The 23,390-nt window shown below is 42.4% G+C and overlaps 1 protein-coding gene across 1 annotated transcript in view; it reads right to left on the reverse strand.

Moving 5' to 3' along the window:
* The window catches only part of LOC143283376 (guanine nucleotide exchange protein SMCR8-like), a 60,428-nt gene that overhangs the window by 27,943 nt on the left and 9,095 nt on the right, over positions 1–23,390 (reverse strand). The window contains exons 9-19 of the mRNA XM_076589582.1: positions 21,907–22,051; positions 19,412–19,473; positions 16,809–16,925; positions 15,822–15,879; positions 10,529–10,595; positions 9,997–10,081; positions 9,254–9,369; positions 5,731–6,448; positions 2,709–2,874; positions 1,191–1,278; positions 46–110 (exon numbers count right to left, since the gene is read on the reverse strand). Of these exons, the coding sequence (XP_076445697.1) occupies positions 46–110; positions 1,191–1,278; positions 2,709–2,874; positions 5,731–6,448; positions 9,254–9,369; positions 9,997–10,081; positions 10,529–10,595; positions 15,822–15,879; positions 16,809–16,925; positions 19,412–19,473; positions 21,907–22,051 (1,687 nt within the window). The remainder of the gene's footprint in view (positions 1–45; positions 111–1,190; positions 1,279–2,708; positions 2,875–5,730; positions 6,449–9,253; positions 9,370–9,996; positions 10,082–10,528; positions 10,596–15,821; positions 15,880–16,808; positions 16,926–19,411; positions 19,474–21,906; positions 22,052–23,390) is intronic.

Raw genomic sequence — 23,390 nt, forward strand, 5'->3', positions numbered from 1 at the left:
CAACACCTGACTGATTCTGGCATAAAGTTTATAAATCATACACACCTGGCCTGCCAGGTCCGAGAGAAGATATGACGTCCCCACAGGTGTACACTCCATTCCTGGGTTTCCTGAAAAACAGCGTCTACAATTTAATAATAAGTGAGTGTAAGTCGAGTGATGGCCTTGAGGTAACGCGTACGCCTAGGAAGCGAGAGAATCTGAGCGCGCTGGTTCGAATCACGGCTCAGCCGCCGATATTTTCTCCCCCTCCACTAGACCTTGAGCAGTGGTCTGGACGCTAGTAATTCAGATGAGACGATAAACCGAGGTCCCGTGTGCAGCATGCACTTAGCGCACGCAAAAGAACCCACGGCAACAAAAGGGTTGTTCCTGGCAAAATTCTGCAGAAAAATCCACTATGACAGGAAAAAACAAATAAAATTGCACGCAGGAAAAAATTTTTAAAAAATGTGTGGCGCTGTAGTATAACGAATTTCACACAAAAAAATCTGTTGTGATAAAAAGAACTATAAATACAAATACAAATAATTATGAAAGACATTTGTTTAGCACATTTCTCTGTGTAGATTTAGATTCACAATTCCTGGTTTTCCTGAAAAACGGCATCAACACTTTAATAATAACAATAATAACAATGAATGACATTTGTACATCATTTCTCTATGTAGATTTAGACTCAATGCGCTGGTAATCACACGTTCACATGCAGACAAGCCCCAAAATGACAAACCACACACTGAATGGAGGGCACACATTATCCATTTTTGGGGTCAGTATAGACCTTTTATAGTGATGAATGACACAATATGGAAAATGACTTATGAAGTGTGTGTTTTTTTATGTGACATATATACTGCTCTCTGTCTCTCTTTCTCTGTGCTTTTGCCTGTATCCAGTAAGACATCAAGGACACCATACCATATTTAAGTCAAATATGTTCAGTCCGTCAGCATAGTTGGTCTGCAGTTGGTGGCACCAGAATTTCTCACGTCTCTTCCTGACAGTCGTGCCAGGTGTGTGGATCTGTTTGATGGCTGTGCATCGCATGTCAGTAACGTCATGTCCTCTCTGACTGCAATGTCTGGCCTGTATCGTGTCTTCTTTCTGTCTGTCTGTCTGTCTGTCTGTTCGTCGGGGTCCTGGTAAGTGTTTGGGAAACAGCAGCTGGGGATTCATTCTCAGCTTACCACAGGCACGATTCTGAAGAGGGGGTAGAGGCTGTGTGCATATTGCAGGCACTGTCTGTCACAGCGTCCACATCACAGCAGGACTCATCTGCACACACATACATAAATACTACTACTACTACTAATAATAATAATGGATACTTATATAGCACTCTATCCAGAAATCTGCTCTAAGCGCTTTACAAAAACGCTTTTGTTAACATAAAACATTACATCTATGTTACATACACACCAAAATGTGACTATACACACACACACAAACACACACACACACACATTGCATACATACAATTTTAACTGACTCAGACAGACACACATCTGTACACAAACAAAGACCACACACACACACACACACAGAAACACAGAATGCAAACACAAACACATGCATGCGCATGCACACACTGAGAGACACACAAAATCACACACACACACACACACACCTACTCCAGCCCTACACCCTGCTCCTGCTGTCACACTAACCACTACCCTTCCCAAAGCTTTGCTGGGTGTGTTTTAATATTTCCAGAGGTGAACTGACTGAAAACAAACAACAGAAAAAAAAGAAAAAAAAAGTACAATCCAAAAAAAATCTCCTGTTTTCTTCTTCTTCTCCCTCAAGTCTGTGAACAGTCACTGGGACACCTCTGTGCAGAAGATCTGTTCACCAGATTCCTCCAAGTCTGTTAACCAGTTGTATGTCAAAGCCTGTGTCTCTGGAAATGGTTTTCCTGACCATTCTGCAATGCTGTCAGACCACAGTAAGACAGAACTTAAGGACAGACACGGTAGTGAAATTTTGACCAAAATCATGATTTTTTGTGATTTTCGTTTTTTCGCATAATTTGCTTCTTCAACATCTAATCTTTATAGTCCGTTTCACCTGGGTACTATATTCACTTAAACAAAGCTTCAAACAGCATCAACATGTGTGATTTCTTGTGAGTACAACCACATCTCTTTCTTTTCCGGTTTTCTCAGTTTTGTGTTTTGTCCTCGCAATACCATTTTTCAAAATACTAATGCTCAAAAACTTTAAAAGATAGCATGTTCAAACTTAGTACTTTATTTCTTTATGTATTCATCTTTATTATAGTGCAGTAGTTTGTATAGTAGTAGTAAAAGAATGAATATACACTCATTTGAAAAAAAATTATGTCAAGGAATTTATACTCATTTCAACAACAAAAAATAATAATAAATGTATTTATTCAAATTCCAAAATACCACTGCACTATAATAAGGAACAAATACAAATAAATCAAATAAAACAAACAGAAATAACATATCTATAAAGGTACCGAAGTTATAAGCTTTTAATATTTTTTGTTTGTCGGCCATTTTGGATTCGTTTCCATGGAAACCGTCACAACAAAATGTCCTTTTCAGACATGTTTAGTCCAATATCTTTGCATACCATGTCACAGAAAGCCATAAACTTAAAGTTTATTTCATACGTTTTTGTACTACCGTGTCTGGCCTTAAAACCACCACAGACAGCTGCACCATAAGTTATAATACCTCCTGCTGCAGAGACGGTGTCAGGGATGCTCTTGAAGGATTCCACAAACTCTGCTTTGCACGGCTCCAGACGTTTCTCCCCGCTGCTGGATGGAGAGCTGCTGTCCTCACTGGCCTCTGACGGGTGGTCCTGGGTGGCACGGATCTTCTGGCCTGGGTTCAGTTCCTTTCAGCCAACAGAGAGAAGGCTCCTGCCATACACTGCCCTTTAATGCGAGTCTGGCACTTGTGGACTGAAATTCGTTGTGGAAACTCCAACAACGTTCTAACAGGAAGCTGTCAGTAAAACATGGAAAATACTAGCACAGGTCTAAAAGTTTATTATGCAAATTAGTTGCTAAGTTTTAAAGATGATTTCATTCACATTTACCGAGTAAAATGAACAAAAAAGACGATCATACAATAACTATGTTATAGGCTGTGTGTGTGTATGTGTGGGGTTGGGAGGTTGGGGGGTGGGGGGGCGGAGATGGTTGTTTATTAGTGTGTATGGTATTAGTGCATGAACTGTGTAAGTAGAGTGTATTAGTTGCATTAAGTAAGATTGTGAACATGATTTCTTCTTCTTCTTGATAATTGCTTGCTTTTAATTAGCATTATTATGATTGTCAATATAATTCTTGTTCTTTCTATCATCAACATCATGATGATTTTTCTTCTTACTATTATTATCATCATTATCATACAGCATTTAGATACTGTATAATCATCATCATCATCATCATCATAATAATGACAATCATAATTATCATAATCATAATAATCGTAAGAAAGACAATAGTCAAAGATAATAATAATAATAATAATAATGAAGCCTTTTCTCTTAAAGCTGAAAGCACTTGTCTTTACATGAGAAAAAAGTTACAAATTGCATAAACCACTCATGACTGCTGTCATGAACTGGGAAGCATGGAGTGGTGTTGGGGAAGTATGAAACCATTTGTGCTTTAAGACAGGTTCTGGAAAAATAAGGTTTTAGTGAAGAACGAAAGGCAGGGATGAAGTCAGATGAACGGATATGATGTGGAAGGTTGTTCCAGATATGAGGAGCAGCAAAGAGGAAAGAGTGTTCACCACAGGTTCTTGTATTGACACAAAAAGGATTTTTTCAGAAGGTAACAGTCAGAGAAAAGAGCTCTTGAGGGAGTTTAAACACTGATGAGGTCAGAAAGATAGGTAGGTCCTGTGGAGTGGAAAGCAGAAAAGCAGAGACATGCAACTCTGTATTTAATTCTTGAGTCTACTGGGAGCCAGTGCAGGGTTCGGAAGTGAAGAGAAATGTGATCAGTACGTGGGACTCAAGAGTCAGACGAGCAACATTGTTTTGAGGTTTCTGAATTCGCTGGTGAAGATTATGAGGACAACCTGTGAGATGAGATTTCCAGAAGCTGATTTGTGAAAGCACAAAAGCGGGAAAATAAAAGTTTTGTAGTTTCAACAGAAAGGTGCTGATGAACAGTCTTACTCTGTCGAAGCTCACAACTGACCATGCATATCAGACTGACCACCTGAGTATACATACTGAGGTTTGAGTCAAGAATGACTTCAAGGTTCCTTGCTGATTTAGAAAACTGAACTCTGTATTTGAAAGTTGAAAACTTGAATTTCAGACCATAAAAGCTCAAAGCATGATATCCTAACTGGGCATGGTACTGAATCACGACTGGCAGATGAAGCAGATAACAGCAAGCAAGGAGAGAACAGCAATGAAAATATAAATAATGAAACAAAGTTTTAAAAAATACAACCAAATGCCACTTTAATGTTCAAACATGTATGGTTGCTTGTGCTGTGTTTCCACCCATAACGCACAGAGTCAAGCCAAGTGTTGCTAGTGTTACAATACTTGTCTGGCTTTTTTGTAATTCTTGACTGTAGTGCCCTGGCCCTGGGCTGTCAGTTCTTCTGACCTTTATTTCCCCCACATCGATTTTAACTGTTAGCGTTCTGGGCTCCTATGTTAAAGAGGTAGAGAGCATTATAAATACCCATACCTACTGTTATAACAATATTCCTAATGAATAATCATTATCATTGGCATCATAATTATGATTAATGCTGTTATTGTTATCATTATCATTACAATATTCCTTTTATTGGTGTGTGCGCACAGTATAATCAATTATATTATTACAATGTTCCTTACAAAAATGCGTGTGATCATTATCATCATCACCATTATTATCATTACAATATTCCTTTTATTCATGTGTGTGTATTTTCACTTTAACCCTTTGAGCCCTGAGTTCCTGAGCAATTTTAACCCTTCTGCCTGAGCTCCTGAGCCAAAATTTGCAAATAATTGGTATTAAACCCTTTGAGACCTGACCACCGCTTTACCAGTGGTAGAGAAAAATGACAATGCCCAGCCACCGGTTGAGCGGTGCGTAAACACTTGAAGCGTGCAGAGTTTCAACCTGGCCCGTCAGGGCAGAAATCAGGGACAAAACATGCGAGAAAACAACTGTACACAATGCAGCAAGTAACTGATATGCTTGATGATTTATCAGAAGTAGAGTATGACAATGATTACTCTGATAGTGAGGTGGAATTCGAATTGGATGATTTTGCTACAGATAGTGATGTTGAAAATGAATCTGAGCATGCAGAATCAGTTGATCAAAGGAGGCGTTCAGGTTGAGACTCTGCACTCTTCATAGTAGAAACTGATCTTTTTTTATCCAAAGCACATGCACAAAACACAGTGAAAAGGCACAGCAATGCTGGTACTACGTTCGCTGACGTCAGAATATTACAGTTTTTCTGATTGGCTCTTCAATACAAGTCAACCAATAGCAAAACACGACATAAGTGTTTATGCACCGCTCAACCGGTGGCCAGGCATTATGCCACCACTCCCCACCACCGGTAAAGCGGTGGTCAGGGCTCAAAAGGTTAATTCATACATTTGTGCATTTTTATAAGAGAAAGATTTTCTCCCCCTTCATCATGGCACTGCTTTGACAAGATGAACAATCCAGATAATAACAAATGAAAAAAAAAAAAAAAAAAATGTTCTCACCATGATTGGCACGAATGAAGGCATTCTGACAGCAGCAGGCTCAAAGCTTCCCTCATCTGGACCATCACTGTGGACTGTCTCTTGACATGCATGTAACTTTTCCCCTGAGCTAGAGCTCCTTGTGACGTTAGCCAAGACCTTGTGTTCATCATCAGTAAGTTCATCATGACCCGTACCGTTCTCCTTCCCCTGCCCCTGCTGTTGCTGCAGCACCTTCCTAGCTGTGTTTTCTGATTCTATGGACGTTTCCTTTCTGACCTGGTCCTTCACACAGCGTAATGTTGTGCTGTCATGCTCACACGTGTAGCACTCTGCTGAAGAGTCTTCGATGTCTTTCGAAATGTCCCCTGGTGCTGTGACTCTGGAGCAATCTGTGACACTGCTACTTTTGTTGAGTTCATGCGAACTGTCTGAACCTCGCTCACTGTGCAATGCACTGACTGGCTCCTTTGCCACAGCGTAAGAAAGTGGTGGAGGCTCCTGTGTGCTCTGTGAAGGGGAAGAGATGGCGGAAATACTGGGCGATGACTGAGACTGGTGAAACGGCAGGTCCTGAGTGGTGACGGTGGCGGCGGGGGTGGCATCGGTGGTTTGTGGCAGAGATGTGGACGATGCGGTTGTGATCGACGATGTGGTCAGGGAAGGAGCCGCTGAGGGGAAGGCCACTTCCTCCACCATGGGGGATGTAGGGGCCGAGAGGAAGTCCTGAGCACTGGCACTGCAACACACGCATGCATGTATGACAGTCAGTCATGCTTGACTGGCCATCAGAACAGCAGAGGAGGCAACTGCTGTCCTGACTATCTGGGCTAGAATTTGATTATTGTGGACAGTTTCCTACCCAATTTACATCCCCACTCTCTCAGCCAAGATGGTTTTAGGACAGTCCGTGTTGATATGGTTCCCAAAGGCCAACTCGCTCCCTGGGCTGCAGCACTAAGAGCCAGTGCAATCTTGCCTCCTAGTTTGAGAGTCATAGTCCTTCACAAAAGACTAATCTGATCTGTAAATGATTTTCTATTGCAATGGAGAAACCATTGATAATACAGCTCTCACTTTGCTGTTTGTCTAACAGTAAACGTATGTCAATCTGTGATATAAGCAGAGTGTTGGGCCTATACGCATACAATACAATATACTGACAGGAAGTTAATCCTGAGCACAGGCACTGTCACACGCACACACACACACACACACACACACACACACAACACCCTGGTGGAGCCGTGGCCTACTGGTAATGCACACAACAAGGACAGAAGGTGTCCACATGTTTGATTCCCATATGGACCGGGATTTTACTACCCCCTCCACAAGACCTTGAGTGGTGGTCTGTCTGGGTGCTAGTCTTTTGGATGAGATGATAAACTGAGGTCCCATGTGCAGCATGCACTCAGTGCATGTAAAAGAACCCATAGCAAAATTCTATGGAAAACTATCCACTGTCACGGTAAAACAAATACACCTGCAGGCAGAAAGAAAAATGAAAACAAGTGTAGCCCTGCAGTGTGGTCACATACTCTCCCTGGGGAGAGCAGCCTGAATTTCACACAGAAATCTTTTGTAACAAAAAGCAATGCAGTATGATACAATATAATACAATACTGTACCATACAATACAGTACCATACAGTACAGTACAAGTAAAACAATACAATCCAGTACAGTATAGTACAGTACAGTACTTTTCTATACAATACAGTACAATACAGAACAGTACAATACAATACAATGCAATATAATACAATATAACTGAGTACAATACAATACAAAATAATACAGTACAATATAACAGGAAGTCTGGAGCACTGGCACTGTGACAGACACACACATATACAAACACAATCAACATTTTTCAGACACGTACAAATGAGACATCTTCTTGGGTATGCTCACCATCTGCTTAGATTGTGGATCATAAGGGAGGCAAACCAGTGCACAAAGTTTAACTCACTCAGTACGGCCAGTCCTCTCTTCTCTTCTACACAGACCCCTCGGATGTCCAGTGGGTGTCTGAATGACCCAACCTTTAGCTTCCATCGTCAAAACTGTGGTATTCTTTGTCAACATTCGCCTCTTCAGTATAAGAGCGTTTCGCTTGCAATATTTTGATGATGGTAATTGGGATGAAACGCTGTTAATGTCGTCTCTTTCGCCGTTCGTATGGAGAGAGTTAACCATATTTTCAGGTTTTGATCTTGTTTTCTTTTTCTTTTTCTTCTTAACTCCCCCCCAAAAAAATTAAATCCAAAAGACTTAATGATTACAGCTCGTCTGCGGGAATCTCTCTCCTCCAAGACAATGTTGGAAATGCTTCTGTATGCACAACTTTCTTTTTTTTCTTTCTTTCTTTTTCTTTCTTTTGTTCTTTCTTTATTCAATTTTTCACCTATTCACTTATTCATTGATTTATTTATTTACTTATTCATTCATTTGACTGATTCATTCTTTTTCTTTTTTCTTTATCTATTCATTTAATTATTATGTATTTATCTCATTTACTTTTTGCTGCCCCGCCATCTGCGCTGTTTCAGCGGCATCACTTTCTCGCCACTCAGCTTCAGTTTCACTTTGAGAGAAATTGTGGGTGTGGAGAGATTGTGAGCAATCAGAGAAAGTCCCCCTTATTTTAGCAAAAAAGATTCCTTTTGTCATCAGAGTTGGGTTCTTGTCTTTCCCCAATGCAAATCTAGGGGAAAAAGTCAGAGAGATGAAAAGAAAAGAGAAAGAGGGGGGGGATGACAATGACGATAATGGTAACGACAGAGGCGTTCATCACGATATCAACAGTACTGACACTGAAACACATCTATTTACTGAATTTCACATACGACGGATCACTGCAATGCACTGACAGCGAGAAATCATGGGATTGCAAAAAATCATGAGCTTACAGTCCCCCCCACACTCCCCACCCCCCCAAAGGAATCGCAAGTGCCACCACATTCTCCCTAAAAACAGTTCCCCCATGAATCCACCGACATCGCAGACAGAACTAACAACAAGCACAGCAAGTGGATGGATGTGCACAGTTAGTGAGTCTATTAACCAAAAGCTGATGCAGTAAAAAGAAAAGTACACACCTTCCACATAGATACACATACATAAAAACAAGAGCACCCCCTAGTCACTGTGAAACTGAAAAAAAAAAAAAAAAAAAAAAAAAGAGAGAGAAAAACAGTGCTTCTTTTTCCTGAGCAATAACAACACACACTTGCTAACAACACGCCAGGTCACAGAAAATACAGACATGTCATTACATTCTTTGTGCTACTTCAAAAGTGCAGAATCAAATGTCCATCCTGGAAAACATGAACATCTCACACGGATTAACAAAAAAAACAACAACAACAAAAAGGCCTGATCAGCGCAGTGGGTTTGTGTGAAAATCAGGCATCCGTTTCTTTTCTTTTCTTTTTTCTTCTTTTTTACTTGATATATTGACCAGTCCCCATGCCTTGACATCTCCTTGAAACTGAAAAAAAAAAAAAAAAAAAAAAAAAAAAAAAAAGTAAGTCTCTGACCTGGTGGTGACTCCAGCAGAGCTGTTGTTGGAGACGAAGGAGAAGAGAGAAGCATTCTCCTCGTCCTGTATGGACAGGTAGGATTCCACGGACTTGAAGCTCTCCAACGTATCGTCCTGCCGAAACACTTCAGTCAACATCACTGTTACCTTAACACTTCAGTAAACATTATTATTACCTTAACACTTCAATCAACATTACTGTTACCTTCTCTTCTCTCTCCAGGTTTCGTCCGGCCAAAACACTTGTCAACATCGCTGTTACCTTAACACTTCAGTCAACATCATTGTTACTTTAACACTTCAGTCAACATCACTGTTACCTTAACACTTCAGTCAACATCACTGTTACTTTAACACTTCAGTCAACATCACTGTTACCTTAACACTTCAGTCAACATCACTGTTACCTTAACACTTCAGTCAACATCATTGTTACTTTAACACTTCAATCAACATCACTGCTGCCTTCTCTCTCCAGGTGCCATTCTGCCAAAACAATTCAATCAACATCATTGTTCCCTTCTGCAAAATCAAGACTTTTTTCCTCGGAAACTCTAAGAAAATGCACATGACTATCTTTTTTTTAAATAATCCAAACTGACAGTGTATGACAGTTTTTACCCCATGTCGGCAGTTATTTTCTGTTTTCAGGCAGGGGGTGGAGGGGTGGCGGGGGGGAGGGGGGGGGGGGGGGATAAGCTTCAATCGTACCATACTACGCTGGAATATACATGAACTCACAGATGCTATGGAGGGCCATCGCTTCAGCTTGTCCCCGGACAGAAAACTGCTGCTGTCCTCACTGACACAGTAAGGGGAACCACGCCTGCCACAAGGAACACAACGCCACGATGCACACTTCAGTATTCACGGACACAAAGCAACGGCTTTCCATTCGGAGCGATGGAATGCCACATCAAAACGCACAGCTCAGTATGCAATACATGGCCAGTTTTACAAGCCTGCCATTGATTGTAGGTTAAAGCTTTGCGCTTAAAAATGCGTGTGATTATCTGAACTTACACACATCTTCACATACATATATACAGAGAAAAATGTGCCCTCAGGCACGAAAACACACGCACACACACATGCGTGCACACACACAAGCACACTTACTCACTCACACATAAGCTTTCACATGCATGGGCACACACACACACATCCACACGCACACACACTCTCTCTCTTTCTTCCCCCCCCCCCCCCACCACCCCCCTCCACACACACATTAACAATTCTGCCACAACAGTATAGCATGTACAGTACTCACATCAAAACTCCTGCCAGAACATTGGACGTTACACAGTGACCATGCAGGATCATGGAGTTTGTCGGCTCTGTAATAAGACAGTCAGTCTATTTCAAGAAAAAGAAGGACAAGGACAACAACAGCAACAACAATCATAACACTAATACTACTAATATTAACACTACTACTACTAATAATAATAAGCAGAAAAAGAATTATAACAATTATAATAAATATTAAATATAAAAATATATATTAATAATGAAAACGATGATAAAACAAAGGAAAAGTAGGTCAACAACAATGATAATAATAATGCTGATAATGATGATAACGATAATGATGACAATAAATGATAATGCTGATGATAATATAATAACCATAATAATAATAATCAGAAGAACTGACCATGAGGATAATATAATAACCATAATAATAATAATAATAATAATCAGAAGAACTGACCATGAAACCCCTCTCTCCAAACTTCAACACTATTTTGGCATTTGTTACTAAAATCTTACCCCAGTGATCATAGACATAAAGCGTCAGTTAATGGCGTCTATTCACCTTATATATTTTTGGAATGAGGAGGTTCTGCTAAGATCTCCCCTCTAGGGTGCCTCAGTGCGTCCCTAGCAAGGGAGTGAACTCTGTAGCCGCACCTCCTCGCCACGTTAATGTGGGTGTTCCTGCGGGGACATGGGGCAGAATGGGCATGACCTAGTCATGGCGAACGCGGCACGGGTGCGGACGATCGGCGCAATAGCAAGACTAGCTCTCGGCAACTCACTCAAGAGAGGTCGCAGACTAGACTGGTCAGGGTAGATGGAGCTCATTAGCCTTGGCAGGCAGTCCATCTAGGAGAAGGGAAACTCTGATTTCAAACCAACGGGTGGGATACCCAGCAAACAATCCCCCCCTGTGCTCACAGGGCAGGTCTTTGGACCATGAGCCCCGGGTAGATGGAACTCGTTAACCTTGACAGGCAGTCCATCTAGGGGAGGGATCCCCAATCTCTCACATCCCCCTGTGCTCACAGGGCAGGACTCTTTAGACCTGAGCTAAGGGAGAAGCCCCCTGACAGAAAACTTGATCCGGCCTGCCGAAGACGGAGTGTGTCAGCTACGGCGCAGGTTTCTGGTTAAAAATTCAGGACACACACGCATCAACGATCATGGTTATGCGTCAGACCACTTTGTCGTCATGGCGTCGTCCCTATCAGCGACAACCGGGGAGGGACGGAGCCGGGCCTCCTGCCTCAAAGGGGCCCACCAAAGCGACCGGTGCCTCTGTCAACCTGAAGGTCAGGGGAAGGCAGAGTAGAGCGACTGACCAGACAAATTCACCACCTGTCAACCTCACAGTAGCTCAGTGGAATGCAGAAGGGCTGAGAAACAAGAAACCAGAACTCCAGGAGTTTCTCCGAAATAACAACATTGATGTCATCTGCATTCAGGAGACCCATTTGAAAGATCCCCAAAGATTTTTTATTAGAGGCTACGAAGCCTTCCGCCAAGATCGAGAGGACAGACACAAGGGAGGAATCCTCACCCTCATCAAAATCTCCATCCCTGCAGTAGAAACAAGCAGATCAGGAAAAGAGGAGCTAGAGCATCACACAGTCAAGCTGCTACTGCCCAGCGGAGAACTACTGATCACCAACTGCTACAGCCCTCCAGGCTCAGCTCTAGCGCTACACAAAGTGAGACTTGAAGCTTCCAGACACCTTGTGGTTGGAGACTTCAACAGCCACTCGCCAAGCTGGGGCTATGAGGAAATGGACTCACGTGGTGAGGAAGTAGAGGACTGGATGATGGACAACAAGCTCATCCTCATCAACCATCCAGAGGACAAACCCACCTGCTACTCCAGAGCATGGAAGACCTGCTCAACACCAGATCTGGCCATCGCCACAGAAGAGGTTCAGCGACTCACCTCCAGAACAGTCAACACACAGCTAGGGGGAAGCGACCATCTGCCAGTCATCCTCAGCATTTCCAGCATAGGATGCACCCAGCACAAAATGGAACCCAGCTGGAACTTCAAACGAGCTAACTGGACTCTCTTCAAAGGAAAAGCAGACAACCTCTGCCAAGACATCAGTACCTCCAACAACCTCAACAACAATGTCAATCTTTTCAGCGATGCACTGCTGCGAGCAGCAAAGCAGTCCATCCCAAGAGGGAAACGCAGAAACTACAAGCCCTACTGGAGTGACACTCTGAAACAGCTCCATGCAGACCTAGACTCCGCCAGAGAAACCATGGAGCAGAGCCCCACTCCTGACAACATCCGGGAATACAACACCATCAAAGAAACCTTCCAACAGCAGAAGAGAACAGAGATACAGAGGAGCTGGAATGAGAAGACCAGCAGTCTCAACATGGAGAAGGACACCGGCAAGTTGTGGAACCTGACCAAGCTTCTGAACGAAGACACGGGCACCAGACACAGCAGAACTGTCATTGAGGAAAATGGCAAGCACCACGCGGGCAAGCAGGCAGCCAACATCCTTGCAGATTTTTACAGAGAGGGCAGCACCACAACACTCCCTGAAGCCCGAGTGCAGGAAGTCCAGAGGGAGATCAAGGAGAAGCTGAAACAGCAGAACCCGAGTCAGTCCATGATGACAGCCTTCTCCATGGCCGAACTCAGTGCAGCCATCAGGAAACTGAAGAAAAAGAAAGCCCCTGGGAAAGATGGCATCCCGAATGACATGATCAAGAACCTGGGACCTGTAGCCAGACAGAAGCTTCTCTTGATCATCAACCAGTCCTGGGACACAGGGAAACTTCCAGACCAGTGGAGAGAAGCCATCATCATCCCCATCAGAAAGAAGCAGAAGGATAAGACTAAGAAGTCCAGCTATCGACCAATCAGCCTCCTGAGTTGTCTGGGCAAGGTGATGGAAAGGATGGTGAACACTCGACTCCTGAAACACCTTGAAGAAAACCACCTGCTCAGCAATACCCAATCAGCCTACAGGAAAAACCGCAGCACCGAAGACCAGCTGGTGTACCTTGCACAGGAGATAGAGACTGCCTTTCAAGAAAAGAAGAAGGTGCTTGCAGTCTTCGTGGACCTAACCAAGGCCTTCGACAAGGTCTGGAAGGCAGGACTTCTCCTGAAGCTCCTCAACAAGAAAGTGGAAGGGAAGATGTACCGCTGGATCCAGGATTTCCTCCAACACCGCAGGGCAAGGGTAAAACTCGACGGGAAAACCAGCCATCGGGTCACTCTACAGCAAGGTGTGCCGCAAGGAGGAGTCATTTCCCCTACACTTTTCCTCATCTTCATCGACGACATCGCTGAGAAGATCTCCAAGCATGTCTCCAGAGCCCTCCACGCTGATGACTTTGCTGCCTGGAGTGCTGCGGAATACCTCACGTCCGCCAGCCACAGAATGCAGGAAGCACTCAACCACGTGGGAACATGGGCCTCTGCCTGGGGAGTAGACATCAACACCACCAAGACAGTCTCAGCAATCTTCTCGCTGTCACCGATGTCAGAAACCTCCCACCTCAAACTGAACGGAATGCAGTTGAAACAGGATGACACGCCAATGTACCTGGGTGTGAAGCTCGACAAGCGATTGACATGGAACCCCCATCTCAAGGACATCGAGAGACGAGCAACCAGAAAACTGGCCATCCTGAAAAAACTCGCCGGGACCTCTTGGGGTGCCAACAGCAGCATACTGCAGAGGGTGTACACTGGAACTGTCAGGCCAACCCTGGAGTATGGCAGCACTGCCTGGGCCACGGCATCAGCAACCAACACAAGCCGCCTGAGCAAAGTTCAGAACGCAGGGCTACGGCTGATCACTGGCGGGATAAAGACGACTCCAGTTCAGGCGATGGAGAAACACACAGGCCTCCACCCACTCAAAGATAGACGAGAGGAAAAAGTCTTCATCCACAGCGAGAAGCTCCTGCGCATGCCAACTCACCCAATGCACGAAAAACTGAAGCACCCAACAAAGAACAGACTGAAGCGGACCAGCTTCAACCACCTCTCCAAGGCCCTGCACCGCCAACATGAAGACCTGCTGCCCTCGTCCCCTGCCGAGATGGAAACACTCCCCGACTTCGAGGAACCGGCCGACCAACTGGAAGGAGTCTCAATCATCACAAAAGTCCCTGGCATCGACCAAAAGGACTGCCAAGCCCCTCCCCTGCTGAAAGCTCTGACATTGGAGATGATTGAGACTCGGTACAACCCCAGCGAATGGACGCACGTCTTCACAGATGGATCCTCGGAGGGAGCAGTGAAGAATGGAGGAGCAGGCATCTTCATCAGGCACACAGATGGAAGACTGACCCCTGGAGCCTTCCCCACAGGAAGAATCTCCTCGAACTACAGAGCGGAGACAGCAGCACTACTCCATGCTGCACAAGGCCTCAGGACGTCAGTCAACCCACCACCAAAGATAGCCTTCTTCACTGACTGCAGATCTCTCCTGCAGGGACTCCAGTCAACCAGAAACGAACAGCAGCTGACAAACATCAAAGCAGCCCTTCATGACCTTTCAAAACGGTCGACTGTCACTGTTCAGTGGGTTCCTTCTCACTGTGGGGTCATGGGGAACGAAAAGGCCGATGCTCTCTCCAAGGCAGGCAGCAAAATGAAGCAGTTCAGCCACCCCGTGACCTACAGAGAGGCCAGGACCATCATCCACAACCGTTACCAGAACCAGTGGAAGAGAAGGCTGGGTGCAAACAGTGGTGTCGATCCAATCCACCAGCTCCAGAGACACCAGCAGACAGTCCTCTTCAGACTGAGAACCGGCCACTGCCGACTACTGAGTCACCTTCACCGTATGAAGATCGCCCACACTGATGAGTGTCCATGTGGCACTGGACCCCAGACCCCTGAACACATCCTCCAACACTGCCCAACCCATGAAGCTCTACGGCGTCAAACCTGGCCAGGGGGCACAGAGCTACAGGCGCAGCTTTGGGGAGACCGCCACGACCTGGAGAAGACCGTGGGCTACATCGTGGCGACGGGGGTGACCGTCTGACGCAGCCAAAACATCGAACGCAGAAGAAGAAGAAGAAGGAATGAGGAGTTCCACAAGGTAATGTGTTGGGACCTATCTTGTTTATCATATACACAGTTTCTCAAGTTACTCATTGTCAATGTTTATATCGCATAAGTTTTTCTGATGACAGGCAGCTTTATCAGTCCCGTACCTGAAATCCATGTTGAGAACTGGTCTATATTGCAATGCTGCACCTGATTCGAGATAATAAAAGTTATTCTTACTTTACTTTACCTTACATTATCTGACTTTTATTTTATCACTCACCCATGAGCTGGGACTCGTTTTTATCCACCTCCAGAACCATGGCATCTCTCTTGAAATACTGGAAAAAAAAAAAGAAAAAAAAAAAAGGTATTAACCCGTTGGCTACTACAGACAAGTAACAATCAAATCATATTGCTTAGAGCCCAGCCGATCACAAAGGGCCTTTATCAGCGCTGGCTGAGCACCGAAACAAAAGCAAGGCCTTCAAGACTCACTTGTGATAAATTAAGTCCCCTAGCATTAATTACAGAGTAATTTCCCTTTTTTACCATCTGCACCAAAACGTTTGCAAAATAAATAAAAATTCCATGCTTAATGAAAGAAGTTCCTGTTTGAACAAAAAATGATAATAATGACTCCTCTTGTTGTTGTGTCAGAATAAGAGGTCAAAGTGCCAAGTTTAGAGAATACAAAAAATATCAATATAACAGTAAATGCAGTTTGCATATAATTAGGCTTCTTTTTTATTTTTTTTGTGCCCATCCCAGAGGTGCAATATTGCTTTAAATAAGATGACTGGAAAGAACTGAATTTTTCCTATTTTTATGCCAAATTTGGTGTCAACTGACAAAGTATTTGCAGAGAAAATGTCAATGTTAAAGTTTACCACGGACACACAGACACACGGACACACACACACACACACACAGACAACCGAACACCGGGTTAAAACACAGACTGACTTTGTTTACACAAGTGAGTCAAAAAAGGTATTAACCCGTTGGCTACTACAGACAAGTAACAATCAAATTATGTTGCTCAGAGCCCAGCCGATCACAAAGGGCCTTTATCAGCACTGGCTGAGCACCGAAACAAAAGCAAAGATACCCAGCACACGAAAGCAAAACAATAGTTTCAGTTTCAGTTTCAGTAGCTCAAGGAGGCGTCACTGCGTTCGGACAAATCCAGATACGCTACACCACATCTGCCAAGCAGATGCCTGACCAGTAAAGGAATGCCAACACTATAACAGAAAAGGAATCCAACCTCATGTATGCAGCGCAGCTTGCGGAGTCCTTCCTTGGCACCCCAGGAGCACAGCTCATGCAGGCCTCTGAGGGGACTGTTGAACCGCTTGGCTTTCTTTGTCTCCACAAGTAACGGCTGCAACAGGTAAAATCTAATGTCGTGTGAAATCTGTCTGTGTATTTATACCAAGCCTTTATGTATTGGGAAGATTGTTGTCATTTAATAATCATGATTTACCTGGTACTTGCACTGTTGCAATGTTTTGCATGCTATGTTTATAAATGACGTTATGATTATTACTTATTTGCTCACATTCGTCTTCATGGGGGGCCCCAGGCCTAATATGAATAAACCACCCACAACATCTCTGTGTTTCTCTTGCTTATATTTGTCTCACTTCCAACCTGAAAACCTTTCCTTAATAATAATAATGACATTAAGTATTCATATGGCAGTGAACATTTTTTATAAATGATATCATTATCACTTATTTGTTCACATTCCCCTTCACAAGGGTCCCAGGCCTAATATGAATAAACCACCCGCAACAGGTACAGTCTTTGCTTTATTTTACTGACAACCTGAATGTTCACACTTCTCCTTGAACCCTCAACATCTCTGTGTTTCTCTTGCTTATCTTGGTCTCCTTTCCCACCTCAAAACCTTTCCTTAAGAACAAGAATAATAATAACAACAATAACAACAATAAGTATTCATATAGCACTGAATATTGTGCAGAGACAAATCAAAGCGCTTTCACACCAGTCGTTCACAAGCACACACACATCTATTTTTGTTTCTGATTCAGAGGAATGAAAGATAAGAATTACAAATGTATGCAAGTAGAAAGCTAGAGAAACTCAAGACCAGGAAGAAGTGGGAAAGAGAGAAGCAGGGGTGTGTGGGGAGGGGGGGGGGGAGCAGAGAGAAAGTGTTAGGTTTTAAGGCCAGACTTGGACAGGCGCAATAGCTGAGTGGTTAAAGCATTGGACTGTCAATTTGAGGGTCACGGGTTCGAATCACGGTGACGACGCCTAGTGGGTAAAGGGTGGAGATTTTTATGATCTCCCAGGTCAACATATGTGCAGACCTGCTAGTGCCTGAACCCCCTTCATGTGTATATGCAAGCAGAAGATCAAATACGCACGTTAAAGATCCTGCAATCCATGTCAGCGTTCGGTGGGTTATGGAAACAAGAACATACCCAGCATGCACACCCCCGAAAACAGTGTATGGCTGCCTACATGGCGGGGTAAAAACGGTCATACACGTAAAAGCCCACTCGTGTGCATACGAGTGAACGCAAAAGAAGAAGAAGGCCAGACTCGAAAGGGTTGACTGCAAAGATTTGACAAAGCAAAAGAGAGAGCTCATTCCATTTTTTGTCTTTATGATCTTTCTTTCCAGTTCACCTCATAACAGGCTCGGAATCCATTGTGCTGAATGCATGAAGCCTCAAATATCATAGAAAGAAATAAACAGAGAAAAAAAAAAAAAAAAAAAGTCACACAGAATCAAAGTTTTTCTTCTTCTTCTTCTTCGTTCGTTCATGGGCTGCAATTCCCACGTTCACTCATATGTACATGAGTGGGCTTTTACGTGTATGTCTGTGACCATTTTTACCCCGCCATGTAGGCAGCCATACTCCATTTTTGGGGGTGTGCACGCTGGGTATGTTCTTGTTTCCATAACCCACCGAACGCTGACATGGATTTTTTTATGCTTAAAATCCCACACTCGTATCTAAGAGTAAACTAAACCATCCTGTTTCTGTGAGAATGTTCTGGACTACACATTTAACTAACACAACCATCATGTTCCTATGATGAACAGGTTGGACCACAATATAATCAAAATAACCCGGTGTGCTGCACAAAAAAATGGGTGACGCTGTAGTGTAGCGATGCGCTCTCCCTGGGGAGAGCAGCCCGATTTTCACACAGAGAAATCTGTTGTGATAAAAAGAAATACAAATACAAATGATCAGAATGCTTCTGTCTTTATGTATATTTATAACTGTGTATGCATGCAGATATTTATGTATATGTATGTGATTGTTCACTGTTTTGTAATGAAATGCTGCATAATATAACGAAAGGCGATGTGATACAATCTGATATGACAAGTTATAATAAACGAATGTATATATATGTCTGTCTGTCGGTCTTTCTATGCATGTTTTTTGTTGTTGTTTTTTTTTGTTGTTTTTTACCCTTAAAATATTGAAATAATGCTTGCAATAGATAGTATATTCAAACCCTGTTTCATTCATGTAATATCAAAAACTTTCTTTTTCGTTTTTTCCTGGTTTTCATACATATGTGTAACAAAATTACAAATCTGATTACAATGTTTTTTGAGAAAACCACCAAAAAAACCTGAATTTACCACATGTCAAATACATTAAGTTCTTACAATAAATTGCTCAGTTATTTTTTTTCTCTCTGAGATCTGCACAGCAAAAAAAATCAATGTGGATATGGTAACACAAAAAAACCCAACCCCTTGCCTGCTGTAGAACTTTCAAATTTTGTGATTCCTGTGTGCTAAGGAAAAGAAACTGGGAGTGTTAAAAAATATGTCCAAGTCCAGGAAAAGAGTTTTAAATAACAATTACTCACAGTGTGGGAAGATGCTGACTTGAACAAGCAGACTGGGGAAACAGTGTCCTTCAAGGAACCACCTGTCAACACAGCTCCATTGTTATAATGCCTGCCACAATCCATTCAGAATCATATCACAAATCAAATCAAACTGCTTACAGCCCAGTCTGATGACTGAAGCCATGCCATGACTGTCACCGCTTTGAAACAACCCAACTTTATAATAGAAACTGCAACAATTACACTCAAACACATGGCCAGTCTTATCGCTAAAGCTATATCAAAACTGTCACCGCCTTAAAACAACCCCACTTCATAACGTAAAAACAACTGCACAGAAAACTCGGACACACAGCCAGTCTTATCACTGAACCTATATCAGAACTGTCACCACTTTAAAACAACCCCAATTTGTAATAAAAATTAAAAAAAACAACAACAAAAAAACACAACAACTGCACAACTAAACTCAAACACACAGCCAGCCTTCAAAGTTTAAATGTCTGGTGATAAATCTTTCCCACACAGAAACAACAATCAGACAAAGTTAAAAACATTCGCTTCCTTTAAAAAGCCAGAGATTCATAGATCAGCTTGACACAGCGTCTTCACAGAGTTGGCAGTAAAGCACTTGTGTCTGATGTCATGCAAGTCCTGGCAGCCAGTAAGAGTATGTTTCACACTGAAGGGTTCATGACATGTGTAATCAATTCTAAGGCACCTGAAGCTTGCAGGATTATAATAAACTTGTTAAAACTTGAAGGGGTTCACCAACATTTAAGTAATTAGCAACATACTGAGTGTCATATCAGCCATTACAGGATTATCAAGAAAATGGCCTGACAAATGCCTTTCAGCAACTCATCACCATTTAAGGCCAGACACGATAGTGAAATTTTGACCAAAATCATGATTTTTTGTGATTTTCGTTTTTTCGCATAATTTGCGTCAACATCTAATCTTTATAGTCCATTTCACCTGGGTACAATATTCACTTAAATAAAGCTTCAAACAGCATCAACATGTGTGATTTCTTGTGAGTACAAGCACATCTCTTTCTTTTCCTGTTTTCTCAGTTTTGTGTTTTGTCCTCGTAATAACATTTTTCAAAATGCTAATGCTCAAAAACTTTAAAAGATAGCATGTTCAAACTTAGTACTTTCTTTCTTTATGTATTCATCTTTATCATAGTGCTGTGGTTTGTATAGTACTAGTAAAAGAATGAATATACACTCATTTGAAAAAAATTATGTCAAGGAATTTATACTCATTTTAACAACAACAACAAAAAAGTATTTATTCAAATTCCAAAATACCACTGCACCATAATAAAGAACAAATACAAATAAATCAAATAAAACAGAAATAACATATCTATAAAGGTACCGAAGTTCTAAGCTTTTAAATTTTTTTGTTTGTCGGCCATTTTGGATTCGTTTCCATGGAAACCGTCACGATAAATTGCACAAAATGACCTTTTTAGACATGGTTAGTCCAATATCTTTGCATACCATGTCACAGAAAGCCATAAACTTCAAGTTTATTTCATACGTTTTTGTACTACCATGTCTGGCCTTAAAGGACCATTCCAGGATTATCAAAAATACTGTATGACAAAAATTCCACAAGGCAACGCAGTGTTGAGGCGTGGCCTAGTGGACATGTGCTTGCCAAGGAAGTGCGAGAATCTGAATGCACAGGATCAAACCCCCACACTCTTCAGAATTTTCTTCTCCACCAAACCCTTGAGTGGTGGTCTGGATACTAGTCATTCGGATGAGCCGAAAAACCAAGGTCCCATGTGCAGCATGCGCTTGACGCACATAATAACAGAACCCACAACAACAGGGTTGTCCATGGCAAAATTTTGTGGAAAAATCCACTTTGACAGGAAAACAAATACACACTTGAGGAATGAAAAACAAATTGAAAAAAAAAAAAAAAAAAAAATCATCATTGGTGGCACTGCACTGTGGTGACATGCTCTCCCCAGGGACAGCAAATCGAATTTCACACACAGACGGGCGCAATAGCCGAGTGGTTAAAGTGTTGGACTGTCAATCTGAGGGTCCCGGGTTCGAATCACGGTGACGGCGCCTGGTGGGTAAAGGGTGGAGATTTTTACGATCTCCCAGGTCAACATATGTGCAGACCTGCTAAGTGGCTGAACCCCCCTCGTGTGTATATGCAAGCAGAAGATCAAATACGCACGTTAAAGATCCTGTAATCCATGTCAGCGTTCGGTGGGTTATGGAAACAAGAACATACCCAACATGCACACCCCTGAAAACTGAGTATGGCTGCCTACATGGCGGGGTAAAAACAGTCATACACGTAAAAGCCCACTCGTGTGCATACGAGTGAACGCAGAAGAAGAAGAAGAAGAATTTCACACACAGAGAAAAATCTGTTGTGACAAAAAAGTAATACAACACAACACCATTTACAGGAATCACACAGGGATTATCAAAACCACGGTGTTCATAATAAAATTCCACAAGACCACTCAGCACCGTTTGTAGGATTATCACAGTCGATGCCGACAGCAAACCAGTCCTCCTGCAAACTGAGCTTCTCCATGAGCGCCAAGTCGTCGTTGGCGTGCTGGAAGGCCTTCTCTTCCAACGCTCTGAATCGATTCTCCAGCCGCTGGTCATGCTGAGGAGAGAAGAAAAACAGCACAGAATTCACTGGAACAGAAACGAGGTGGAAGAACAGAAACTAGCTGGTCTAATAACTAGAACAGAAACCAGGTCTAATTAAATGGAGTAGAACTATGTTAATTTAATTATAAAGAACAGAAACTATGTGGTCTAACTCACTGGAGCAGAAACTAGGTTGAATTAACCAGAATAGAAACCAGGTCTTATCAACTAGAGTGGAATTAGGTAGTCCCACTATATAGATTAGAAACAAGGTGGTCTAATTCACTCGAGCAGAAACTAGGTTGAATTAACCAGAATAGAAACCAGGTCCTATCAACTAGAGTGGAATTAGGGAGTCCCATTATATAGATTAGAAACAAGGTGGTCTAATTCACTCGAGCAGAAACTAGGTTGAATTAACAAGAACAGAAACCAGGTCTTATCAACTAGAGTGGAATTAGGTAGTCCCATTATATAGATTAGAAACAAGGTGGTCTAATTCACTTGAGCAGAAACTAGGTTGAATTAACCAGAATAGAAACCAGGTCTTATCAACTAGAGTGGAATTAGGTAGTCCCACTATATAGATTAGAAACAAGGTGGTCTAATTCACTCGAGCAGAAACTAGGTTGAATTAACCAGAATAGAAACCAGGTCCTATCAACTAGAGTGGAATTAGGTAGTCCCACTATATAGATTAGAAACAAGGTGGTCTAATTCACTCGAGCAGAAACTAGGTTGAATTAACCAGAACAGAACCCAGGTCTGATTAATCAGAACAGAAATTAGGTTGAATTCAATACAAAAGAAACTGGGTGGTCTAATCAACTAGAGTAGAAACTGTATGTCCAGTTAACTAGAATTGAACAGGATGTAGATCAAATCAACTAGAATAGAAACTTGGTCTGATTAACTAGAATGAAAACTAGATGTAATTAACTAGACAAGAAATTACATATGACTGACAATCAAATGAGGCAAACATTGAAACAAACATGAGGTATTAAGTATATGAAAAAAAGAAAAGTTCAGAAACTTTTAATCTTGCAAACACACACACACACACACCTTCAAGCCTATTGCTGTTTATCACTTTCCATCAGCTTCCATTTAAGAAAACGCAATCAAATTTCTGCATAAATCAGATGGTTCACACCAAGAGATAAAATAATGACGACAGCTAAAGAGGAATGGTGGTCCAGTTTTATCATAACCCAACCAGAGAGCAGGATTTCTGGTTCGTTTCATGCACAGACCACAGTTTTTACCCACTTCTTCTACAAGATCCTGAGTGGTAGTCTGGGTGCCAGTCTTTCAGATGAGGTGACAAACCAAGACCCTGTGCACAACTT

This window comes from Babylonia areolata, chromosome 6 (assembly GCF_041734735.1).
Source record: "Babylonia areolata isolate BAREFJ2019XMU chromosome 6, ASM4173473v1, whole genome shotgun sequence".
In the NCBI taxonomy this organism is placed as follows: Eukaryota; Metazoa; Mollusca; class Gastropoda; order Neogastropoda; family Buccinidae; genus Babylonia; species Babylonia areolata.